This window comes from Podarcis pityusensis, assembly GCF_964106645.2.
Source record: "Podarcis pityusensis genome assembly, chromosome: 6".
Taxonomy (NCBI): domain Eukaryota; kingdom Metazoa; phylum Chordata; class Lepidosauria; order Squamata; family Lacertidae; genus Podarcis; species Podarcis pityusensis.
In genome coordinates, this window is record NC_138030.1 from 29,895,716 (window position 1) to 29,922,404 (window position 26,689).

The following is a 26,689-nucleotide window of genomic DNA, read 5'->3' on the forward strand; positions in this document are numbered from 1 at the left end:
ACAAGGCAGCTGAACTTGTTTTTCCAATGGGCCATTTTACTATGGGCAAAAATGAACTGGTTACAGGTGGTTAATAAACTTCCACTTTTATCTAAAGCAGAAAATGCACTTATCACGAAGTTACTGGAAAGGAGGAGGAAATAGATTTTCCTTTCTTTTCGATACAAATCCAGAGAAAATTTAGTTCATCCGTGGAATAGAGGCAGGGCCTCCAAGTATTCCTGGCCCAAGTCCAGAAGGCTGGCTCCAGGGTCCAGGCTTCTTTATCACATCAGCAGGCTAGTATCCCCCTCCCTCCTGCCCCTTTCTCTGCAAAGCCCTCTGGCACTGGCCTGGCATTGATTTCATGCCTATAGTTAGCTGTTCTTCCATTGTAATCCCAGCACACAAAGAGACATGCTCGGCAGTGGGGGGAGCGAGGCCTCTGTAGGACAAAAGCCAAACATTGCACGCTATCAACCCCTGCTTTACCTAATTAGGCCATGGCCAAAGCTTCAAGCGTCAGGGACTTCTGGCAGTAGACTAGGCTTTATATAGCCTCCTCAACATGGCTGTTTCGGTTATCATGTCTTCCTCCTTCTCGCTCCTCTACAATTGGGCCTCAGCCACCCCAACATTCCTCCGCAGCTGTGAGGTAGCCATTTCCTATCCTCCCCTTATCCTATCAGCTGCCTCTTTCTCTACCCCTACTTAGCTAAACCTTGTCTCCTTCCTTCAAGTCATTATCCTTCATAGGGCAACCACACCTTGTCTCTAGTCTCTCTTTTAATCCCACCACCCCACTAGGGATGGAAGGATCTGTCAGTTTTTTTGTCCTAGTTTCTCATTTTTCCAATCTTAAAATCTGTTCTCCACATTTTGCAGCAATTTGTGCTCGCTTCGGCAGCACATATACTAAAATTGGAACGATACAGAGAAGATTAGCATGGCCCCTGAGCAATTTGTGATTTATTTATTTTTAAATCCTCATGAAAATGCACCAGCATTTTAGTGCAAATGTACCCCAATAAACACATTTCTGGATGCAGTTTTGACTAATGTGCACATTTTTTGAAGCAATTTTCCCTAGTAAAATGCATTTTTTGTTCTTTTTCACATCCATTTTTGCACATTTTGCATATGTATGTATGTATGTATGTGTGCGGGAGAGAATTTCAAAGCATAGCCAAGTTTCAGTTTGCATATTGTTTTGGAAAGTGTGGATTTGAGAGATTTAGCTTCAAATGAGAACCTGAATACAATTCCCCCCCCCCCCATCCTTATCCACACATATGCATTGCTCCCCAATTTCTTTGGAGGTTGACTCCATGAGTTCTATGTGTTAAAAGTGAAATGGTGAAAATGATATGTGTCGCTCTAAGAAAGCAATATTTTGCTTGTGATCAGGTGGCCTGCACACCCTGTGACCATCCAAGCTGAATACAGCCCACCAGCCACATCAGGCAATGGAAGAAACCCATGTTTTCTTACTGTCTGATAGCAGCCACAATACCAGGTTATAGCAATGAAAACTAGGCAGGGTGACTATACATTATCTGAATACCCATTGCTGGGGAACATGAGGAGGAGAATACTATTGCACCAATGTCCTTGTGAGATTCCCAGAGGCATCCGAATGGCCACATGGGGAAACATGATGGCTGGCTTTCCAGAAGGGCTCATCTTATGTTCCAATATGATGTTCTTAGGGGAACTGTTACGGAACACCTGGCAAGATGCAACACGTGATTGCTGAACAGTGTCATGTTCATGGGTCATGAGTTGTGCAGGCTTGCTTTAGTTTCACTCTGCCATCTTGGGATATTTGCTATGGAAATGGATTGGTTGAACAGGACCTACCCCACCGCCCACCCCAGTTTTGTGCCCTAGTAATAACTAGACACATTCAAAGAAGCAGACAGGAAATACAAATAAACAACATATGAGCAGCCACACAATGAGAGGAATTTTCTGCCCTACTTTTTGTTGGCAGTGCACTCCTGGAAGGGCTATAGCAGCTGTTACCTGACATGCAAGAGCCAGAAATTCTGCCATGTGTGTGTGCTTGTGCTTAGGCAACAAACTGAAGGGAGTGTAAAGATCCTACAGCGCAGCCAAACCATTTGGCTTTCTCAAACAGGGAGACAGGGGCGTTTCCTCTGCCTGCAGTTTCTTTTCATGCATAACCAATATTGTGAGACCAGGAAAGGATATCAGACCTTGCATCTTAAAGGCACTCCCAGATGACCTGTTTATTTACATTCGTCCTCATTTCTTTGCAGGGAGATTAAATGATGCTGGCTACTTAATTCACTCTGAATTGTTTGCAGGTAGGATAGATGATGTTGCCTCAAAGGAAGGGTTATCCTACCCTTTCCACTGCATCCTGTCACTTTCTTTATAGCAAAAGGCCACAGCCTTTGTGGTTGCACAAGAGCTCACAGTCAACTATAATTGGACAACTTGTATTTGCCGGTATGTGACTGAATCCCACCGCAAAATAGTTTGGAAGTGCCCTAGCTTGCAGGCAATACAAAACAGAAAATGGACTTATAAAGACAGAACTTACGTGATGAGCATAGACTGGTTCTCACGATCTGGAAGACAAGAAGCAGGACTGTTAGACTCAAACAGTTACTTTCAGGCTCTGCCACTGGTTCTTCATACAGTGGTACCTTGGGTTACATACGCTTCAGGTTACATATGCTTCAGGTTACATACGCTTCAGGTTACAGACTCCGCTAACCCAGAAATAGTGCTTCAGGTTAAGAACTTTGCTTCAGGATGAGAACAGAAATCGTGCTCCGGCAGCGTGGCAGCAGCAGGAGGCCCCATTAGCTAAAGTGGTGCTTCAAGTTAAGAACAGTTTCAGGTTAAGAACGGACCTCCGAAACAAATTAAGTACTTAACCCAAGGTACCACTGTATTTGCTTCCAGACAGGCAGCTCCTAGCACAATCTGATCACTGCTTTGCTTTTTCAGTGTTAAGCTATATGAAAAATTGCTGTTGACTGTCAACACTGTCCATAACATCATAGTTTTTGTGTGTGCACATTCCACTAAGGCCACATGCACACCATACATTTAAAGCACTATGGTACCACATTTAAACAGTCATGAATTCCCTCCAAAGAATTATGGGAGCTGTAGTTTGTTCAGTATGCTAAAAGTCGTTAGCATCCCTACTATATCCCCTACTGTTATCCCCTACTATAGAGCCACAATTCCTAGTTAGCTGAGAAGAGAAATTGATGGTTAAACCATTCTTGAAGATTATATCTCTGTGAGGGGAACAGGGGGTCTTCTTCTCAGCACCAACACTTCTTAGCACCCATAACAAACTACAGCTCCCATAATTCTTTGGAGGAAGCCAATACTGTTTCAAAGTGGTATCATTGTGCTTTAAATGTATGGTGTGAATCTGAACACTTCACCGTCCACTGTAATAAATCTGGCCTTAGTTCCCTCCACTCCAGTAGGCAGATCATGATGGGACTTAACTAGGATTCAACCTGACTATCCCTCCCTACATAGGTAGCTGCTTTATTCTGAGTCACACAATTAGTCCATCTAGCTAAATAGTGTCAACACTGACTAGCAGCAGCTGTCCAGGATTTCAGACGAAATAATTCCCAGCCCTACCTGGAGATGACAGGGATTGAACCAATCACTGTCTGCAGGCAATATCCGCCCTCCCTTCCCCACAGGTGGGCGGGGTTTGCGGCACCAAGCAAGTCTCACCCGGGCGGGTGCCACCCACCTGCCTGAGCTGGCCTTTGACCTGCCCTCGGCCAGGGAGGACAATGGACAGCCAGGCCGGGGGTGGGCCTAAGGCCAAAGAAAAGAGGCTGACTCCTGGGCTCAAGCCTCTTTTGCTGCTCTTCCTTGATGCCCATGCTGCGTAGTGCCACAGTGACCCATGGCCCTCCAAGGGTCTTGATTATACATGCGGGGGAGAACGATCTAGTGGAGCAAAAAGGCATTGCCCTTACCCTTGCTGCAAGGGCAGATCTAAAAAGCCTGCATGCCTTGTACCCATCAATGACCATCGGCTGGTCCAATCTCCTACCCCATCTTCACTGGAGGGGGGCTTCCAATCCCTCTCGCCTCAATTACGCGGCGAGTAAAATTAACAGGGCCATGCGCAACACCATGCGCCAAATTGGTGGGTTCTCTATCCCACATCCCACCATCACATCAGATAGAGTTGACCTATTCCGGGGGGACGGGGTGCACCTGACCCCGCTGGGCAATGACCTCTAGCTCCGCAACTTGCGACAAGCCCTTGGGGACCAGATAGATTGCGGGGTTTAATTGGTCCTCGGTTGTGGGACTTGGCGGTGAGGCCCCTTAGGGCCTCGAGTGGCGGTTTTAGGCCTTGGCAAGGTAGCCTTTAGTCTAACATCAAGTTGGGGGGGATGCATTCATGCATTCATGCTCCCTGCCCATGCGGCGGCGCTTGCAGGGCCCGTTAAAGGGCAAAACCGGGAGTCCCTGGCCCTAGAGTGGTGGCATGTAGGTCAAACTCCCGGGACGAGGTCAGTGGAAGGGCATGCTGTGTAAGTTTGCGCTTTGCAGTCCCCTCCCACTGGGCCTCAACTGCCTGCATATCCTCAGCCAGGCGGGCTGAGAGGGTTACCTGCCAAGGCCTGTGCCAAGTTCCCCACTTCTAAAATTCAATAAAGGTGTGGCCAGTTTGAACCCATACTCTGGTCTCTTGTGTTAACATTTGGGGAAAGGGGTAGGCACCACAGACAGGGTTTAGCGCGTGTGCCCGCAAAGCAGCTGTTCTGCTACTGAGCTTCAACTCTTTTCTTCCAGTCTAGTTCTTTTTTTACTGAATATGCCTGCAGCTGTAGGTGACTGTACTCAGACTGGTAGCCCCTCCCTGTTTTATCTCAGTGATTCCAGCTGAGAAGGAAATTAGGGCTAGCACTCAGCTGCAACTCAGGTTTATAGCCCTATTTCCATACTTATTCTCCTATACTTGTAAGTACACCGCCCCGCCCCATCCCCATGCTACTATGGTGCCAAACTAGTTTTTGTGGCACTCCCAAGGTCCCCTAAAATTTGACTCTTTAAAAATTTAATTATTATTGTTTTCCAGTGCTCCTGTGGTCTTCAGCTTTGATTCTGTGATGCCAAAAAATGTGACACACACACCCTCCTGCCCCAAAATGTCCCTTTAAAAAAAAGGTCACACACACTTTGGCCACACACACTTTCACATAGGTGTTACCCTCAGTGGGTTGAACACAGGTCAGTTAGCCACCCCTGCCATATAGCAATGCCAAATAAATTCGCAACACATCAAAGAGAACGACCAATATGCAAGGCAGAAGCTCTGCCGATGCAATGGGTTTCCAAGCATACAACAGAACTTCTTCCTCTACCCTCCAGCCTTCTGCATCAGCCCAAGGGAGTTGCGGACCCTCCAAGGCAGATTTTGTGAGAGCACAGGGGAAGGAAACCATACTGGCGCAGCCCTAGAATTCCAGCTTAACCTTCTTACTTATTTGAATTCCATATGCACAGAATTTCTGATGCAGGGGAACATTCAGACATGCCATCGCTCCCACATCTGCATTCTGAAGTGCTACAGTCCCTTTCTGAATGCACTTGCTTAGGAAAAACACCGCAAGATGCATTTTTCTAATCGCCAAAATTTCTGCCTTCTTATCTTCTCTCTCTCCCTCTCTCTCTGTTTCTTACATCAATTCTCACACAGAGAAACAAACAGAAAGCATTTAGAAAATTAAGAGCTTCATTGCCTCTGGGACAAAAGACTGTTTTCCTCTCTGTGAGTTTGGTACGCAAGCGAAGTATGAAGGTGATCAAATAAGAGTTGGGGCAACGGTAGGGATGTTTTAATGCAATGGCTAAGACTACGCTAGCTTTGAACTTCCTTCCCACAACAATGAGACAATGGATAAGATACTTACTACGTAACATGTCATTGTAGGCATTGTCTGCAATGGAATAAATGTGGGGCGGTGCCTCAGACCTCCGCTTGCCCTTATAGGCTGCTACCACAGGAGCAGTATAAACTGGAAGCCATTTATATGGGTTTATGGTGACACAGAACAAGCCTGAATAGGTCTGAGAGGAAAGAAAAAAGTAAAAATACATCACCATTTAGTCCCATTTCGGATGGGACAGAAGATGGCAGCCACCCCACCAACATATTTTGGACTTGTGTGTGATTATTCCTCAGGAACATCTTATTTCTGGCTGTCATGAAGCCTAATATGAAGTAGCTACAGTGGTGCCTCGCAAGACGAAATTAATTCGTTCCGCGAGTTTTGTCGTCTTGCGATTTTTTTCGTCTTGCGAAGCACGGTGTCGGGAAAGTTTTGGAAAAGCTTCAAAAATCACCAAAGTCTTTAAAAACCTCAAAAAAGGCTATCACGCCGCGTTCTATGAGTTGCTCCTCGAAGTCAAGTCGCAACTGTATTAACGGTGTTAAGAAAAAGGAAACAAACTTGCAAGACGTTTCCGTCTTGCGAAGCAAGCCCATAGGGAAAATCGTCTTGTGAAGCAGCTCAAAAAACAAAAAACCCTTTCGTCTAGCGAGTTTTTCGTCTTGCGAGGCATTCGTCTTGCGAGGTACCACTGTATAACAAATGCAGATTAAAAATGCACCCTGTTAAATCTCTTTGCTTGCAACCCTGCTACTGAAACCTGAATTGGAACCTATGCTTGGGAACAAATATTATTTACTCACTCTTCTGAGTCACGCAGTATCAACACTTGTATGTAGATATTCTCTCACACACATCTCTGGACATTTTCTAAATGAACATCTAATCAAAGGTACCAAACAGCTACTCTCTATGTGTCTAGAACCAAAATTTGGGGAACATTTCTAATATAATGGAAGTTAAAGCGGGGGGTGGGGTGGGATTTTGTGACACAAACCTTGCTATTTGGGATAGCAAAAGGATGTGAATTGGGAGAAATCTGTTTTGGGTCTTTTGACTCAGACATATGACATGGTGCCCTTGTCTTACTTACGTAGATCATCCACTTGGCATAACGCCGTTTCAGGTTATGCAACACAGAGGCCTCATTGAGATGAGTTAACATAGCCATGTCTTCAATCATGTCGAATTTGGGAGGATTCACTTGTTGAATGTCATCCTCCTTTACAACGACAGTCTGCAGGGATTAAACAGAAACATTTTGGTAAAGGGATTTCTTAAGAAATGCTTTCTTTTCTTAACAAGGGTGTTCATAGAATCATAGAATCATAGAGTTGGAAGAGACCACAAGGGCCATTGAGTCCAACCCCCTGCCAAGCAGGAAACACCATCAGACCACTCCTGACAGTGAAGCGGCACAGCCATCGCCGGAGAGCGCTGACTTTTTCCTGTGGACAATTGGATCTAAAACAAGTACCCGTGAGTAGAAACGGAAAATTGGATCAAGAAATATCTTAATTTGACATCGAAGCGGGAAGGTTCAAAACAGAAAGTCCGCCTTCCGCTTTTTGTATATAGACTGAAGCAAAAACCTTGTAAACTAAAGCCTGGAAAGTCGTTAAAAAAGCCTAAATTTCCTTCATTTACAACTACTGAAACCCCCCTGGAAGCAGGAGAAAAGGGGGGGTACTTTGTGTAACGCCTGCAGGAAAGGGAGTGAAAAGAGATAAGTTTCCACCGTCTCTAACCTGGGAACGGGGTGTCAGAGACAGAAATTGTTGGAGAGGTTCATTGACTGTGAATGGAATATTTTGACAGATAGTTAAAGAAGAGAAATAAACTGATTCCAGTGTTGCCTTTTGCATTCTAAAGAAACAAAATATCTGAAAAAATGAAAGTAATTTTTCTTTGTTGGACTTGCCTTAAAAAGATGGATACAAATAGAAACTGTTTCCTCTAGAGGGAGCTTGCTAAATTGTTGCTGCAGCCACAGCTGTGAGATTAAGATCGTGGGATTAGTCCTTTTGACCTTGACTAAATATGAGCTGGAAGGAAGTTTTGGTGCTTGCTCTATGCAAGACAAGTACTTTGTTGGAACAGATGCATGAGAAGATGGATCTGATGAATGAGAAAATGGATTTGATGACTGTTGTGGCCAATAACTGTGGACAATTAGTGAATAGTGATACAGAAATCATCCAGGGTCCAACTCAGGAACCTGTATTGATTGGGCAAGTGCAGAAGACAATGGAGGAGGCTGCGGTTGCACCTCAAATAATACAAATGGAGAGGCCCGAGGCCCCACAGGAGCATAAGCCGTTGTTTTTGAAGATTGAAGTTGGAGTGGGCCAGGGGGAGTCTGGAGCTGAGGAGGCTTTTGACTTTGGAGAGACTTTGAAATTTGCTCGCAAATATTTTTTGGATTATATTGATGACTGTGGGGAGTGGGACTGTGGGGAATGGGCTGATTTGATGAAGGGAGACGGAGATAACTTCGGGTTGGAACCCCCCAGAGACCTACTCCTCAACGAGAAAGGAAAGAAATTAAGAAAGAGACCAACAAAAGACAAGGAAAAGTGCAAGTATAAACAAGAAGAAGAAGATCTGCAGAAGGGACATGGAAGAGACTTAAGGGCCTCGGACATAAGGCTTCCAGGTTGATGGACTAGATGGAATGGACAGTAAGGACTGACACGACCCGAGACCAGGAAGAAGAGACGTTGGATGAAGATTGGAAGAAAATTTATAAAGAAAACTTTTTATTTAGGGAATTAGCCTAAAATTAATGAATATTAGGGAAAATGTTGGAATGAAACTATATGAATCTAGCAGAAATGATATTAGGGGTTATGTATAAATGAGTATTAAGTTTCAAGCTTTAAGGTATTTTATGGTAAGATAAGGTTAAATAAATTAAGGTAATTTAAATAAAAGAATATGGGGAAAGATGGAAAGGATCTGTCGAGTTAATTAATAGGTTAAATTGTTAAGATAAATTATTTAATAAAAATTGAGAAAGATGGAAAGACTTTGCTGAAATAACTAACTAAACTAGAATACAAAAAGGGAGGTGCGAGGAGGTCAATGAAACAAGCAAATGGAAGTTATATGGGATTTGTGTCTTTCTTTTTTTCCTTTTTTTACATATTTTTATATATATATTTTTTATTCACTGTATTGATGTATTGGTTTTTATGTTTTGCGTTTTTTCTTCTTTTTATGTATTGTAGTGTTGTTTTTTATTCTTTCTTTTTTTCTGTAATTCTGAAATTATTAATAAATATTATTTAAAAAAATTAATAAATAAGGAAAAATGCTTACAAAAAAAAAGAAAGAAAAAAAATCAGAGCACACCTGACATATGGTTGTCAAGCCTCTGCTTAAAGACCTCCAAAGAAGGAGACTCCACCACACTCCTTGGCAGCAAATTCCACTGTCGAACAGCTCTTACTGTCAGCAAGTTCTTCCTAATGTTTAGGTGGAATCTTCTTTCTTGTAGTTTGGATCCATTGCTCCGTGTCCGCTTCTCTGGAGCAGCAGAAAACAACCTTTCTCTCTCCTCTATGTGACATCCTTTTATACATTTGAACATGGCTATCATATCACCCCTTAACCTCCTCTTCTCCAGGCTAAACATGCCCAGCTCCCTTAGCCGTTCCTCATAAGGCATCGTTTCCAGGCCTTTGACCATTTTGATTGCCCTCCTCTGGACACGTTCCAGTTTGTCAGTGTCCTTCTTGAACTGTGGTGCCCAGAACTGGACACAGTACTCCAGGTGAGGTCTGACCAGAGCAGAATACAGTGGCACTATTACTTCCCTTGATCTAGATGCTATACTCCTATTGATGCAGCCCAGAATTGCATTGGCTTTTTTAGCTGCCGCGTCACACTGTTGGCTCATGTCAAGTTTGTGGTCAACCAAGACTCCTAGATCCTTTTCACATGTACTGCTCTCAAGCCAGGTGTCCCCCATCTTGTATTTGTGCCTCTCATTTTTTTTGCCCAAGTGCAATACTTTACATTTCTCCCTGTTAAAATTCATCTTGTTTGTTTTGGCCCAGTTCTCTAATCTGTCAAGGTCGTTTTGAAGTGTGATCCTGTCCTCTGGGGTGTTAGCCACCCCTCCCAATTTGGTGTCATCTGCAAATTTGATCAGGATGCCCTTGAGTCCATCATCCAAGTCGTTGTTAAAGATGTTGAATAAGACCGGGCCCAAGACAGAACCCTGTGGCACCCCACTAGTCACTCTTCTGTTGAACTGCAGTGGTGGAATGGTGGAATTTATTCTTGCTTATTAAATCCAATAAAAATGTATTTTGAAAACGAGGCGCAGTTTGTGTCAGATTTTCATATTGCCATCCTTGGTTTTGTTTTCTCTGCTCTGGTCTTATCTTGTGAGTGTAATGAAAGCCTGTAATACTTACTACAAAAAGCAAAGCAAAGGAGGTGCTGTTGAAACCCATAAGCAGGAAATAAAAGTGATGGCTTTCCCCTTCATTGAACACTTTTGGTTAAGAGGTATTTAAAAAGTTTGGTCTAAAGGCTGCACTGCCACTAATCATCACATATAACATTTGGACATTGTGTTTCATGCAACAGATGAGCCATTTGACCCCATAGCAATATCCTCCTATGAAACTTCCTTTGTGGTATTGGCCATACACAAGGAGCACTTTAGATTAATTCTCCAGCTCTTTCTCCTAGACTAGAAATATATGAAGACAGACTCTTGGTCGCAGCACTTTATTGGGCAAGGACCAGCAACCCAGCTCCACATATGGGACATGGAAGTAAATCCCATTGACTTTCAAGAGTGGAGCCTTAGGGATTTAATAGGGCTTAGTCACATCTTGTCGTGACTCCTGTAATTGCACTTCAATTGCTCCTGTGGTGCAATGCAGCGGCTGCTGTCAAGGGTTTCTATGGATAAATATAACCTAAACAAAATAATATGCCACAGGGTTTTAATCAGGAAGGTTTGAGGTTATTTAGACAAACAGCTGAAGTATACAATTCATTACTTATAATAACTGGAATTAGTTTGATCCTATAAATCTAAGAACTGCAATAACTATCATATTACACATCTGTGCCTGATGAGAATGAATTGCATTTAACAAATGTTAAAGCTCATATGAAAAGAAAGCCTTGCCAGACATGACTAGTGGTTAAAAACATAACAAAATAACCTGGAAGCTTGAAGAAACATAGCTAGGCATTAGAGGAAGTCTGCTGAGAAGTAGATAGCTGGTCCCAAGGATTGAAAACAATATTAGTTATATATCTTATATTGATTTGGTTGGTTATTAATAATTGGATTCATGATTGGAGATCATGATGGTTAACAATGATATTGGAGCCGAAGTATAACATATGCTAAAATATATTCTTAAAATTCCTATAAAATGTATATCTATATCAACATAAAATGACCTGGAACAAACCTTGGTTATAGCTCATGGTTAGTGAGGAGAGAGCTAAACCATGAGCCCAGACTAAGAAAACATGCTAAGTCAAACCTTGGCTTAGCTCAGCACTGTCCAGGTCTAAAAAAATACAAGGGAAGAGCTAAGGGGCTGCGAGCTCCCCTCCAGGACCCCACACAGTCACAGTCTCAGTATGCCCTACTTTAACTTACTGTGTCATGTGACCCAGCCCAATGTCAAATAGTGTGCTCATAGTGATGGTGGCCAACCACAGCATGCTCTCCTCAGGGTGATATGCCTAGCCCCTGTTTTAATAACTTGTAGGCACCAGTTGAAGATCCCTCACGGTTTTAATAATACTGTTTTTATCAGTTCATTGCTGGTTTGTTGCTGATGTTTTTATTGTTGGGTGTCTCTTATTGCTGTTTTACTAGCATTTTTGGTTTTAAGTCAATTGCTTTAATTCTTGCTACTAACAAATGGTAAAATAGAAATATATTAAATAAACATCATTGGCTTATTGAATTAGCCCCACAGAACAGTGGCTCTCCGGGGTCTCTGAGACAGGTACTCCCTTGCCATACTAGGAGGTGCCAAGGAAGGAACATGGGATATTATCCATGCAAAATGTGTGTTCTACCTCTGAGCTCGTGGTTGACATCTGGTGCATTTCCATGGGGAAGAAAATTCTAGATCTGGAGAAGCGTAACCCAAATTAGTGTATTGTCCTAAAAGGTAATGGGAAGTAAGTGTAGAGCTGAATCTACAGGTGCTTGGATCAACAAGATATAGGTATGATGATGATGTTGTTGTTGCTGTTGTTTTATTCACCTTTATGCACAGTTCATCAACCAGAGCTGCAAGGAAAATCTCAGTACTACAGCTAGGTTGAAAGCAAAAGCTACCTGAAGCAGGAAGCCATTAGCCATCTTGCTGTCACTCAGAAGTAGAAGTTTGAAGATAAGAGTTATTAGATGTGGAATCAACATCAAGAGAAGGTTTTATGTAAACTGTGCTATTTTTACTGTTGTTAGCCACTCTGAGCCTGGCTTTGGCTGGGGAGGGCGGGATATAAATAAATTACTATTATTATTATTATTATTATTACTTTAATTAGGACTGCAACATATAACTGATTCAGCAGTTTGATTAATGGGTTCAAATATTTTTAGTGACGATGTACCTCATCTAATTTAATGGACAGCTGATTATAATTTTTAATTCCGATGCATAATAAACAAAAATGCAGATGGCAAACACACCATCTTAAATTAGTCGAAATAAAAAAATTCCTTCCTGTAGCACCTTAAAGACCAACTAAGTTAGTTCTTGGTATAAGCTTTCGTGTGCATGCACACTTCTTCAGATACACTGAAACAGAAGTTACCAGATCCTTCTATATATTGAGAAGGTGGGGAGGGGTATTACTTAGAAGGGTGGTGGGAATCGGAGATTGGCAGATAGCTGAGATGAGCCTGTTGACGACTCTTAACGACTGTAATAGGTCTTACAGGAAAAGGCAAGGGGTGAGAAGGTGAGAAATGGCTTAGTCATGTATAATGAGATAAGAATCCGATGTCTCTGTTCAGACCAGGTTTCTCCATTGTTTTAAGTTTGGTAATGAGTTGTAATTCAGCAGCTTCTCTTTCCAGTCTATTTCTGAAATTCCTTTGTAGTAAAACAGCTACTTTGAGATCTTGTATAGAATGTCCTGGGAGATTGAAGTGTTCTCCTACTGGTTTCTCTGTTTTGTGATTCTTGATGTCAGATTTATGTCCGTTTATTCTTTGGCGTAAGGTTTGGCCTGTTTGTCCAATATAGAGAGCTGAAGGACACTGTTGGCATTTGATGGCATACACAATGTTAGACGATGAGCAATTAAATAGTCCCGAGATGGTATGTGTGATGTTGTTGGGGCCAGTAATGGTGTTGTCCGGGTGTATGTGGCAGCAAAGTTGGCATCAAATGGTGCCATCAAATGGCATCAAATGCATCAAATGGCATCAAATGGTGTTGTCCGGGTGTATGTGGCAGCAAAGTTGGCAGCAAAGTTGGCATATTGCTGCCACATACACCCGGACAACACCATTACTGGCCCCAACAACATCACACATACCATCTCGGGACTATTTAATTGCTCATCGTCTAACATTGTGTATGCCATCAAATGCCAACAGTGTCCTTCAGCTCTCTATATTGGACAAACAGGCCAAACCTTACGCCAAAGAATAAACGGACATAAATCTGACATCAAGAATCACAAAACAGAGAAACCAGTAGGAGAACACTTCAATCTCCCAGGACATTCTATACAAGATCTCAAAGTAGCTGTTTTACTACAAAGGAATTTCAGAAATAGACTGGAAAGAGAAGCTGCTGAATTACAACTCATTACCAAACTTAAAACAATGGAGAAACCTGGTCTGAACAGAGACATCGGATTCTTATCTCATTATACATGACTAAGCCATTTCTCACCTTCTCACCCCTTGCCTTTTCCTGTAAGACCTATTACAGTCGTTAAGAGTCGTCAACAGGCTCATCTCAGCTATCTGCCAATCTCCGATTCCCACCACCCTTCTAAGTAATACCCCTCCCCACCTTCTCAATATATAGAAGGATCTGGTAACTTCTGTTTCAGTGTATCTGAAGAAGTGTGCATGCACACGAAAGCTTATACCAAGAACTAACTTAGTTGGTCTTTAAGGTGCTACAGGAAGGAATTTTTTTATTTCGACTATGGCAGACCAACACGGCTACCCATCTGCATCTTAAATTAGGTATTTCTTTTTGTCTCTCACTGAGCAGGTCTATTTGGATGTTTGCCTGTTGAGGGTAAAGTGGGGTCCAATGTAGTAATCCCTGCCAGCTGTAGCCTCAGACCTTAATGTGCTGTTTGGAAGGAAGATTGTTCACACATTCAGCTGAATGTGCTTAGAAGTCTCCCTATAAGCAGGAACATCAATCACACAGGGTTTCCAGTTGCAGCAAGGCATCTGAGTGCTCTCAGCCAATGCACTTAGAATTTCTTTTTGGACTTTCCTTTCCTGAATAATGTGGGAAGGTGAGGGTGGTTTCCGCAGGGCCAACATGTGTGGGGAAGTTGAAGACAGGGCCAGTCCTTGCTCCCCTGCACCTGCTGCACACTTTATCCTCCCCATAGAGGACATTAGCCCAGATAAGGCTAACAGGGAACACCTATTCTAAAAATGTCTGCTGCACCACACACACAACCATCATCCCAAAAAAGGGATGATTTTTAATGCTTTTTCCTCACATGTCAATTTAATTGGGGACTGGTTAATGGACTAACTAAATGGACTAATCATATTAATTAACTAAGATTAACTGAGAGACTGACCTAGTGGATTTTTTAGCAGCTGCTGGATTATTAAAAACTATCAAGCGTTCTGCCACCTTGAAGAGCAACTCAATAAAGGCAATAGAAATCAGAGTACAAACTTTATTCCCATTTAAATCAATGTAGCAACTGAGTACTGTGAATAGATATAGCACCATAGAAATCAAGCACAGATATCAACATTGTGTTGCTTGCTTATCCACTGCAGGAGCCCTTTTCAAGCATTCAGTCTAGAGATAGTGAAGGTATAACAGAGGGCATTGCATGTCCATATGTCTGTGTATAAGATCTCTGCAGATAATTTAATGAAGATATGTGTGTTATGGGCAAAGCCTGTCACTGCGATGCCTGGTTATCCCAGATTGAATGCCTGGTAAGGGTTAATGTAAACTGCCATAAAATTGCTTTTTAAAAGCCTAATGGGTATTTATAGTACTAGCAGCAGTAGCAGTAGCATCAGTTCAGAATAAATGTTAAAAAATCATTTTGTACAGATATCTTGCTTGTTAAGTTAATTCCCTGAAAAAATAATGGCTGACAATTCTACAATAAATGCATCATTTACAAAAAACAAAAACAAAAAAAAAAATTTAGGTGATTTCTATTTCCTGTGTGTAGATTGACAGACCATAGCTTATCTGAGAAGAAAACCTAGCCTATTATTTTTCTATTATTTCCTGAACCAAGCTGGATAATCAAATCCATTGTAGCAACCAGATAAACAAAATAAGTCATTACGGCTATGGAATGTTGTCACAGCTGTCAGGTTGAGACAGTTGATTGCCTGAGGGTAAATTAGGGGACAAGGAAAGGTATTTCACTAATTCTTTCAACACTTTTCCTTAAAAGGAATCTTCTTGAAACTATATGCTTGTGCTATTTGGAAGGATTGAGTTGTAAGGAAAATTCATGTCAAACTATTTTTCATTGCTAAATTGAAATTATGTTGTTCTGCTGTTGAATTAATGTATGTGAAGTTGCTCTCATATTTAGGAAAAAAGCACTATAAAAATTAAAAGTATATTAGGAGTAGGAGTACTGTTACTACTATATGAGTAGTAGTAGCAGTACTACTATTGTGAGAGGGAGGCAGGCAGGCAAGGATAGCATCTGCTCCTATTCCAGCAAAATAATTCCAGTATAAATAATTGGAATAAATAATAATTGTTTCATTTGACTGTGTAGCAGGTGGTTCTTGCATTATAGCAGTGGTATAATTCCTGCTCCTTTGTGTCTTTGCCTCACATTATTCCAGGATTTTAGTTTATGTTTGTTTTTATTAAAAGATTTGTAAACAGCCGTTCAGGACATAAAAGCCATCACAGGGCAGTGGACAGTTCTCAGGAAAGTATAATGGGTGGGATACAACATGGCACTAAGGAAATTGTTCCATCAGTGTAAGCGTTTCCACTTGTCTGATAGAACAAAATCTCCTCTCCCTGTACTGTTCTGGGGAAACTTCTAGCCCTTCAGAGCAGATGGGGGGGGGCAGCGAGGAGATAGGAGAGAAGGGGAGGGACTTTGTTATGCTAGTGCAGGGGTCAGCAAACTTTTTCAGGAGGGGGCCGGTCCACTGTCCCTCAGACCTTGTGGGGGGCCAGACTATATTTTGGGGGAAAATATGAACAAATTCCTATGCCCCACAAATAACCCAGAGATGCATTTTAAATAAAAGCACACATTCTACTCATGTAAAAACACGCTGATTCCCGGACCGTCCATGGGCCAGATTTATAAAATCATAGAATCATAGAGTTGGAAGAGACCACAAGGGCCATCGAGTCCAACCCCCCTGCCAAGCAGGAAACACCATCAGAGCACTCCTGACATATGGTTGTCAAGCCTCTGCTTAAAGACCTCCAAAGAAGGAGACTCCACCACACTCCTTGGCAGCAAATTCCACTGTCGAACAGCTCTTGCTGTCAGGAAGTTCTTCCTAATGTTTAGTATTTAGAAGGTGATTGGGCCGGATCTGGCCCCCAGACTTTAGTTTGCCTGCCCATGTGCCAGTGGGTAGTTGAAAATCTATAATCAATCCTAAAAGAGATTCACCCTTTAAAATGAGGAGTATAAGTGAACCCTAGAGACAGCAGATTGAAATGTTAAACTCTTAACCCAGCTTTCAAAAAACAACATAATAATGATGAAGCCACACAAATTTCAAGCCTGGTCTTAACAGGGGAGACTACATGGGAGGGAATGATAATGAAGTTATTTCCCATGCTTGAGGGTTTTTTTATAAGACATCTGAAGGCAGCCCTACATAAGGGGAGTTTTTAGTGTTATTTTATTGTTTTATGTTTTGTTGGAAGCTGCCCAGAGTGGCTGGGCAACCCAGTCAGATGGATGGCATATAAATAATAAAAATTACCATCATCATCAACCAAACAAACAAGTTCATTGCACATCTCCCGTGTGATCTGTCCCAGAAGAGTAGTGTGTGATGGAGCCCTAGGAAGCTCCTGTAACATAAGAACCACTTAATTCTTGATGATTACAGAAGCGTCAGTAAGAACTGCGGTCAATATGACATGTTTAAGCATATTTCATCTCCCTCCTTTCCTCTGCCATATGCCCTCATGCAGGCTCTCTTTCCTTTTCAATTCCTCCCTGCCACATTTCACTGCCCCCCATCAGTATGGAATTCTTTTACCTTTTTGTCTTTCGTTTCCACAGTGACTTTGCCACCAGAGGATTCTTTGACTTCCACTTCAATATATGCTTCCTTTTCATCCGGGATCCAGGCCCTCTTCTTTCCTTTATAACCCCCGAAAGAGACAAGAGAAATGAGAGCACTCCGGAAAAGGGAGCAATAAGGGTTAGAATTCTTAGTAGTTTCCATACATGCACTTATAAAATTTAGCAGTACAACTAAACACAATAGTATTCTCCTCCTTTCATTCTTCAGCCAAGCTAATGGACCTGGAAATCATGGGTATTGCAAGACGATGTTGTGTAATTCTCACACCCATCTTGTTTTACGATTGATTTGGGTATTTTGCTGCTACCTTATACAATATGTGGTAAATCATGAATCAGAATCAAGGGCTAGAGCAGGGATAATTGGGGCAGGGATATTTAAGCAAGCCTTCCTAACTCCAATTTGTTGCACAATACTGCATAACCATGTTTCAAATTCAAATTTGTAATACCTCTAATAGTATTCATATATATATTTGTCGAAAGCATTTTTAGCCTGCCCTCCAGGTGAAAAAGGCTTCTAGAGTGACTTGCAAAGACAACAAATAAGATGTTGGATTAAGTTTTATGGCTTTTTTGCTTGGCTTGGCTTGGCTTTGTTTGTTTGTTTGTTTTAAATACCCTGGAAGGTATCCAGAAGTCTTAAGATTATAGAAGTACACCACTGTTATGTTATAATGGCTTATAAATCTTTTAAAATACAGATAAAAAATACCAAGTATCCCTCATAATCAGTTTAAAAAAAAAAAAAAACTCCAAAGATTGGACACAGATTTTGAAATCCTGGCCAAATGCATAATTATTTCAGCTCTATCAAAGGCCAACTTGCATTTGCCAGGTAAATGTTTATGATTAAAAAAAATCCAAGGGTGTGTGTAGAAGAGAGAATGGCTGCAATTATGAGCATAGTTAGGCTGCCTATATCCCATTGACTTCAGTGGGATTTAGGTGGATTAATTCTGTGCAGGATTGCAGACAATAATTGGCTGCATACACACAATACCTTTAAAGTATTCTTTCCTACTGGAGTTTACCCCTCACAGAGTTACTATTCTCAACAACTCTTAACAAACTACTGTGCCCATAATTCTTTGAAGGGGGAAATGTGCTTCAAAAAGTACTTTAAAGACATAGGGTGTACGCAACCATTATCTTGAATGATTTCAGAAATGGACTAGGAATTTCTAGAATCAGACACATGGAAGTTTGCTCTGGGGCAATCCAGAAATACATTGTTTCAAGAGATGCTGAAATATAGCAGGTCTTTCTAGATTTTTGTCCGGTGACATTTGTCCCTGTTTCTGGATTTGCCTGTGACCCTAAGAGTTGAGTCAGATGGAAAATGTATTTTAGGACAAAGAAAGCAATATTATGTTCCTGCATTCCTTGTGCATTAGCATTGGGGTACTTATTCTGAAACCAAACAGATCACTCCTGTAAATTGTAACAATGGCAGTGAATAGCCCACATGTAACATGATAATGGCAGAGGTGGAAAGAATGAGTATCCATTTCTGGATACTCCTGCAGTCAATTGTTTATCCCTAGTGTGACAGATGGCTAAGAAACAGCTTCCCAAACTAAATTCTCCACAGGTTTCTAGAAAGCAGATACTTTTGTCTCACACAGTCCTTCCAGAAGTACTTTGTTCACGTGTCCAATTTACATATTACAGTAGTGGTGTAATCGTCAAGAAAAACACAATCTTACTAAAGGTTTACCTACAAATTGCAAAATGGAGCTGTATGATTAGTAGAACTTATATACAGTAGTTGTAATCAGATTTCATAAACATTTGATTCAAATACTCTGAAATTAATGGGTTTTAATCTGCAGCAACACTAGGTGAACAAATGTTCTCCTAGGAGTGGTTATAATAGCCCCAATACATATAAGCAAATGATAGCAACACTTGATAAGAAAGGGAGGGAGGGGGTCATGGATACAAGGCCCCTTGAGAACAGTAAAAGTTGCCTTACCATCAAATGGTATATTGTGATATTTTAACATCTCCTCATAACTTTTCCGGAGGTACTCAGCCGCCTCCCCAAACTCAGCCATGTCCAACATAGACATCTTGCCTCAAGGAGTGGTGCTCAACAGCAGAAAACAGATAATCTGAACACTCTAGAACATTGAGAAGAGAGAACAGAAACAAAGCATTAGCCCAGTTAGCTACAAAAAAACACAGTATCCCCCCATGCAGAAAAATGCTATCCATTCATTTTCTGTCCTACCTAAACATAGAAAAGATTCTTCCAGTGTCAAAAGAAGAATTAGAACTTTCTTCTTTCTATCTTTCTTTCCCGGTATGTCCCTATAGGCTTAAGTCCATCAACTTGTACTACATCTAAACAGAATAAATACCTCACTCCAATGTATCAGCCTACTGCTTTTCTGCTGGGTGAACCAAAGCCAGCTGTCTCTTGGCCAATGCATGCCTCATACATGGCAAACAACAGTTGTTTCAATATGTTCCTGGTACACTCCATCACACCTTTATTCCAAATCACTGACATAGCAATTTGCTTAATTAATCTGGTAACACAGTGATGGGATGACTTGCTTCTTGCTGAGACGATGGCTTGTTTTTACAAGATTCCCTTTGGTCCCTTTAAGTGTATGTGTTTTAAATGAGAAAGCAAGAGTGCAAAAGATCTCCTAATATATATAGAGTAGTAGGTGATCATGAATATGCATCCTTGCTTAAGAACATAAGAAGCAACTTGTTGGATCAGACCCAGCTCCAACTTATTCAACATTCTCTACAAAAATCCCAACAATCTGTAAGCACTGGTCAGTCAGCTTGCAACTGGCCGGTGGTTCACTAGTGGATTGTGAGCTATCTACTGTCCACTCCTGCCATACACTTTTGCAAATTTCTATCTCAGAGATAGTTCTCTGCAGATGGTCCCTATGCTTCTACTCTGATTAAGCTAGTATCTGCAGACCTGTCCATGCATGAGTGGTAATGTGGATGGTTGGAAGCCCGGCTTTGCATGAACTCTCTATCAAACTAGTGAAGAAGTTTGGTTGATGCATCCATTAATTTGACAAATAAATGCCTAAGAAGACAAGGTTCCATTTAGAATTACAAAAGAGTGGTGAGTGCAGCTAGACCATTAACTCCTGCAGGACCACTCATTGTTTTATAAGTGGCTATTGTTGACAACATTCCAATAAAAAGTTGCTACAGGAACAAATAGTTCTCATATTCAGGATACATGCATGCTGAAACACAACATCAATAACACACACTATTGCTACTGGCTTTACTGAACTCAAATCTTAATAAATGCACATTATTCTTTTATCTTTCCCTTTGAACTCACCAACCCTGCACCAGCCTCATGAGTTAGCATGATAACCACAGACATCCTGTTCCTTATTCTCTTTTCTTTTTGAAAAGCCATGCTAAGGAAGGTAAGGTAACAGCACAGAACAAACATGCAACACAGACATGCTTTTGATTACCAACCTTGGCTACGGGGCTGAGTGACTGTGTGTGTGTGTGCTGTGAAGCCCCTTTTTATTGTGTCCCTCAAGGTCAGAGTAGGGAGAGATATGTCAGAAATTCCCATGTGTCATATCAGCTCCATTGGTGCTGCTGCCCTACTGCCCATAGAGACACAAAAGGCAAACTTTTATCTCTCTGCAAATGCGGGCTGGTTATTTTTACTCCTGTATTGTCAGGCGATTACAAAGGCAGAGAGTGGGGGCTCCAGCTTTGACAGGCAGCACAACCCTCTCTCACAGCCATCCTGTTCCAGAAGAGGAACACCACAAAATGCAATCGCATAATTTGTTCTTTCAGCCCCTTCTGTTGCGACCGCTTCAGCTTTCAACCGCAGCCTTTGGCCTATACTCAGAACTTTCACGACCAGGAAGGTAATTGCTGAGCAGGACATTTAACCATCCCTTCTTCAGGGATGCCACCAGTGATCTCAAACTCCAGATTCAAAAACAGTGGCACGGGTGACTTCAACTTCATTTAATTGCAGAGTGTTTGATTCAAAATATATCAAACCTGATTTTCAGGGGGATAAAGAAATGGAAAGGAACAGGGTTCAGTTCCCCTTGTACTTTCTCCTGCTTTTTATTGTTTATTATATTATATTATATTATATTATATTATATTATATTATTTATTTTATATTATTTATATTTTATTGCTTTATATTAATCAATAAGACCATTTAATATGACACTTATTTAAAAGCTCATGCAAAGGGAACATAAAATGAGGTGGGGAGAGGAAGGGCATAAAGAGGAAAGATTTTAAAAATTCCAGCCAGACTCCCTAGCAGCAGGCTGAGGCAGTCGAATCCCGAGGAACAGCGCCCTCACTGACACGCCACCTGCCCCTGCCCGAGAAGTGGGAGTGGTGGCTTCTAGCAAGAACTCTTAGAAATCTTGTGAGATCTTGCTGCCGCCACCACATTTCTTACGTCTCCCATGGTGGTCGGTGCCACACATGGTGAGTGTAAAGAAACATTCTTGGTGACTTCTACACTGCTGCTAAACTCTCTCCCTTTTAAAACTTGTCAAAGCCCAACATCTGAGCATTTTGTAGAAGCACTTTGTTGGATTCATGTGATTCTGTGCTTGCTATATCATAGGGATCAGCCACTGGAGGTCTTCCGGAGCAGTAGGAATGGGGGCGGGATTCAGTTTAGTTTGCATTTATAGGTGAACTTACTTAATTCCAAATTAATATGCAAACTGAAAACTGCAGCCGAAGATGTGCATATCTCACTAAAATGCCACTGAATTTTCACAGAAATGCAAAATGCAGTGGAAATAAGAATTATTATTATTATTATTATTATTATTATTATTATTTTGAATTTGAGAATGGAAAGATGAGAAGTGAAGAGAAACTGAAACGGACAGATTCACGCACTCCTGGGAGGCGGCTTCATAGCAGCAGTGAACCAAACTCCCAGCCCCTGCCTATTTATGGTGCAGCCATGTGAATGACACTAGCTGGTACATGTGCACCATGCAGGTCCGAACTCTACTTAATGCCAGTTTGCCAGCTGAGCCTCATCAACTGGAGTGACAGTGCTGACAGTCTGACAACAGTGGTGGGTCCCTGGCATTTGCAAGGTGCTGACACTGAGCCTAATTCATGCTAAATAATCTGAATGGATCCCAGTAGGTTTCAGGTGTGTGGTGGTTAGCTGCTTGACACAGGACAATTGATATGTCTTATGGAAGCCTAAGAGCTGCTTGCTTCTTATAAACTTCTAACACACATCTTCACAAGTGACATTTCCTGAGCCAGTGGGTAGGGGTGGGGTGGGGAACAGAAGGACTCTGATGTCTTGGGCATCACAGCTAGCTTTGCCACTGGGGTGGAACTGGTAGTAGGGGTCTTGGCTGAGATGCTTAACTTGCTTGCTTGAATTTGGCCGAAGAGTCTAAATTAATGTTATGTTTTTAAAAAATGTGTTTTGGTTGGTCGCTTTAAGAAGGGCAGGATAGAAAAGCATATAAACCAATACATGTAGCTCATATTTGGGATCTTGAGTTATCTTTGCCAGGAGTACTCCATCACTTAAGGAGCTAATAAATATGGTATCTCCTCTCAGAGAGTGCAAGTTGTATACCCTTTCCCTGGGATCATCTATATATTTATGACTATCTATTTATTGCCTAGTCAGGGCCAGACTCCTCAACCTGCTCCTCCTCTTCAGCGTTGTAATCTCTTTTTTTATAATATTTTTTATTAATTCAGCGTTGTAATCTACTTGTTTGTTCACCCAGACAAAACAGATAGCAAGGAGGAGGAATAGATGCTTCAGTGGTGCCCAGTGCCCATTAGGACTGGCAGAAAAGCAAGGAGGCAGCAGTAGATAAACCTGCTGAGACAAAGGAGGAGGCTGTTGACTGGCTGGGATGGATGCAAGTAAGAAAGCAACAAAGTGGGTATTGGCTCAGAGGTTGGTGGGGTAGTGCCCTATTCTCCCAAATGGACCAGCAATAATGAGGAAGAGGAGGAGCAGGAGCTGGTGATAATGGCAGTGAAGTGGAAGACTCATTCAGGGAGAGGTGTCCACAGAGAATGTCTTGCCTGGAGCTAACACTGTGCTTGGTAGTGTTTGAATGTGTGTTTCCAAGAGCAAGCTCCTTACAGGCAATGACTTATACATTTGTAGAAGCTGGGCCCATGAAATGCTATGGGCACCCAGGTGTAACAACCTTATTAAAGCTAAGGGAGGGTGAAAAATGAGTGGGAGCCACATGCAAGAGCAAGGTAAAGGTAAAGGGACCTCTGACCATTAGGTCCAGTCGCGGATGACTCTGGGGTTGCAGCACTCATCTCGCTTTATTGGCCGAGGGAGCCGGCGTACAGCTTCTGGGTCATGTGGCCAGCATGACTAAGCCGCTTCTGGCGAACCAGAGCAGCACATGGAAACGCCATTTACATTCCCGCCAGAGTGGTACCTATTTATCTACTTGCACTTTGATGTGCTTTCAAACTGCAGGAGCAGGGACCAAGCAATGGGAGCTCACCCCGTCACGGGGATTCGAACTGCTGACCTTCTCATCGGCAAGCCCTAGGCTCTGTGGTTTAACCCACAGCGCCACCCACGTCCCACAAGAGCAAGGTAATATATTGTAAATCACTCCAGGAGGCCTCATGATTAAAGTCATATTGGTTTCAATGGGAATTAAGTGCAGTTAATGCCGTGATCATTTTAAAAAAGTATCTTTCTAAAGAACATCAGTGGCAAGCTCTTTCAAAGCATGCAACAAACCAGGTGAGATACCCAACCATGTACAAAGGCTTGCGAGGCTTTGGGGAATGTAGAATTCCGTCTCATGTTACACTGGCCTCTCTGAAATCCCAAGGGAGGCTGCTGTGCTATTGCTAATCACCAGAGTCCCCTCCAGAGAAATATTTCTCTGTTAAGAAGCTCTGATAAAAGGCAGGAAGTGAGACGACTGCAAACTGTTGGGGTCTTTTGCTGATAGGTCCTACCCTCAACACATCACTCCCACCAGTTGCTGTGAGAAGCAACCAAAGCAAAGGAGCTAAATCACAGATTAGATAGGGACAATCTGCAGAGGAGCTATTTTGGGCATATTTCCATTTTGTAAGACTAGCCACTTATAGGGAAGTGTTCGGGGATATCACAGTCTTGTGCTGGTTCTCGCACCCAGGGCCACACTGGTGGCAACATCATCATTATCAACAACAACTTTGTTGAGCTTCCTATGCCCTTGAAGTATTGCACAGACATTGTATCAGTTGTGGCACATCAGAAGGTGTTTGATTTTCCTGGACAAGAGTCACTAGCTTCTACTTTTAATATTAGATAAGAAAGTATGAGGCACCTATTAACTCCAAAGAAAAGGAAGATGAGGAGAACCTGATGAGATCATTCCATTGCTTACGGAAGCTGATAGCTGATATTGCATGTTGAAGCAGGAGGTTGAACGTTTGACGAATGTATATCCGTATATTCTTGTAAGCAAGACTGAAAGGTATGGCATGGGTGCAAGACCTACTGGAGATAAGCTGCTGTGTCGGTCGTGTTTTTGCTAATAGAGTTGCATAGAATGAATTACTGCTGGTTCGCTCCTGACATACAGTTACGAACATCTGCTGTTGCAATGATTAAACTGGGGACTCATCCACACTTTTTCCGAACCTGCATTTTGATAGTATTGTGTACCAATTTATTCCTCCAGGTCCAAGAGCTTTTCTCTTTGTTCTGCAGCTGTGCTTTGCAAAAATCCAATCTTACCCGCTGAATCAGATCTTAGCTGATGAGCAGAAAATTCGGAGAGAGATTTTGCTTAACCAAGCTTCAGTTCAGCGGGTAACATTGCATTTTCAAAAGGCAAAGCTGTGGAACAATGAGAAAAGCTCTTGGACTCAGACGAATTAATCGGTACACAATATACGACCAAATTACAGGGCAAGTGAAAGTGTGGAAGAGCCCTAACCATAAAAGGGGAAATAAATTATTTGAAATTAAAATTATCTCCATAGTGGTATCAGAGAATTCATTAGGTTCAAATAATACTAAAGCATGTATTTTATCAACCTATCAGGTCTATGAAACTTTTAACATGCTGACGTTTCCTAAGATGATTTTTGAAGGCACAAGTGTCTTCAAAATCCATCTGTAATATGGGAAAATAAATGGCAGTATCTGTTTCACAGCAAGATCCTGCTTATGTGTCTTAGGAACTGTACACCTAATTGACATAAACAATGTCTCCTGCTCCACAGGGCCTCTTATCATTGAGGAGGGTTTTCAGGAAGGATAGGAGGCTGCTCCCTGAAGAATGGAGATGAAAAGCCTTCAAATGCATACGAAATAATGGACACAGCACTTTGGATCTCACATTCTCCAGAGACATAGATAGAGACTCAACCAAAAGCTGAGTGGGCTTGGCTAATCAAGGCAATAAGGAATTTAATGCAGGCAAGGAAACAGACTGGTAAAAGGGGGATAGAGTACTCTATTCCTTCTCTGGCCCAACTTAGAAACCAAATGGACGCAAGAAATCCCATTCATCTGCACCCAGCAGAGAAATACAGCAGGCTGCTGAAGTTGGAGTAGGAGCTCTCTGTTCCCATTTCTGCCAACCCCCACCAGGCTAGAACTTTTTAGTTTTTTTTGTTTGACAAGCTATTAGCTTTTGTAGGGTCATTTACAATGCTGTCAAGGGGTAATGATTTCTTTAATGTTTTACGAATAAAATCCCACCCACCTTTCTGCCAAACAGCCAGTGTGGTGTAGTCAGTTAGAGTGTCAGATGAGAACCTGGGAGATCAGGGTTCAAATGCCCACTAAGCCATGAGGAACCTGCACTGGGTGACCTTGGGCTAGTTGCAACCTCTCAACCTAACCCACCTCACAGGGTTGCTGTGAATAAATGTTGGGAAGGGTAAAACCATGAACCCCACCTTTAGTGCCTTAAAAGAAAGGTGGGGCATATATGTAATAAATAAGTATATTTATTGCATATATATATATATATATATATATATATATGCGCTGTGGGTTAAACCACAGAGCCTAGGACTTGCCGATCAGAAGGTCGGTGGTTTGAATCCCCATGACGGGGTGAGCTCCCGTTGCTCAGTCCCAGCTCCTGCCAACCTAGCAGTTTGAAAGTACGTCAAAGTGCAAGTAGATAAATAGGTACCACTCCGGTGGGAAGGAAAACGGCGTTCCCGTGTGCTGCTCTGGTTCGCCAGAAGCGGCTTAGTCATGTACGCCGGCTCCCTCGGCCAATAAAGCGAGATGAGTGCCGCAACCCCAGAGTCGGTCACGACTT

The 26,689-nt window shown here is 42.1% G+C and overlaps 1 protein-coding gene and 1 long non-coding RNA gene across 3 annotated transcripts in view; one reads left to right on the plus strand and one right to left on the minus strand.

Annotated features, from left to right (window-relative positions):
- The window catches only part of MYH7B (myosin heavy chain 7B), a 57,274-nt gene extending 36,276 nt beyond the window's left edge, over positions 1-20,998 (minus strand). The window contains exons 1-6 of one of the 2 annotated variants that reach the window (XM_081010278.1): positions 20,865-20,998; positions 19,366-19,513; positions 17,341-17,444; positions 6,994-7,137; positions 5,922-6,078; positions 2,549-2,576 (exon numbers count right to left, since the gene is read on the minus strand). In XM_081010278.1, coding sequence (XP_080866404.1) covers positions 2,549-2,576; positions 5,922-6,078; positions 6,994-7,137; positions 17,341-17,444; positions 19,366-19,462 — 530 coding nt within the window. In that variant the 5' untranslated portion in view covers positions 19,463-19,513; positions 20,865-20,998. Of the gene's footprint in view, positions 1-2,548; positions 2,577-5,921; positions 6,079-6,993; positions 7,138-17,340; positions 17,445-19,365; positions 19,514-20,864 lie in introns of those variants that run through there. The other variant, XM_081010279.1, reaches the window with a different exon arrangement.
- Positions 20,999-21,001: 3 nt separating this feature from the next.
- LOC308479587 lies at positions 21,002-26,292 on the plus strand. The gene is made up of 3 exons (XR_013987743.1): positions 21,002-21,274; positions 23,878-24,000; positions 25,635-26,292. It is a non-coding gene; the product is annotated as an uncharacterized lncRNA (long non-coding RNA).
- Positions 26,293-26,689: the final 397 nt, after the last annotated feature.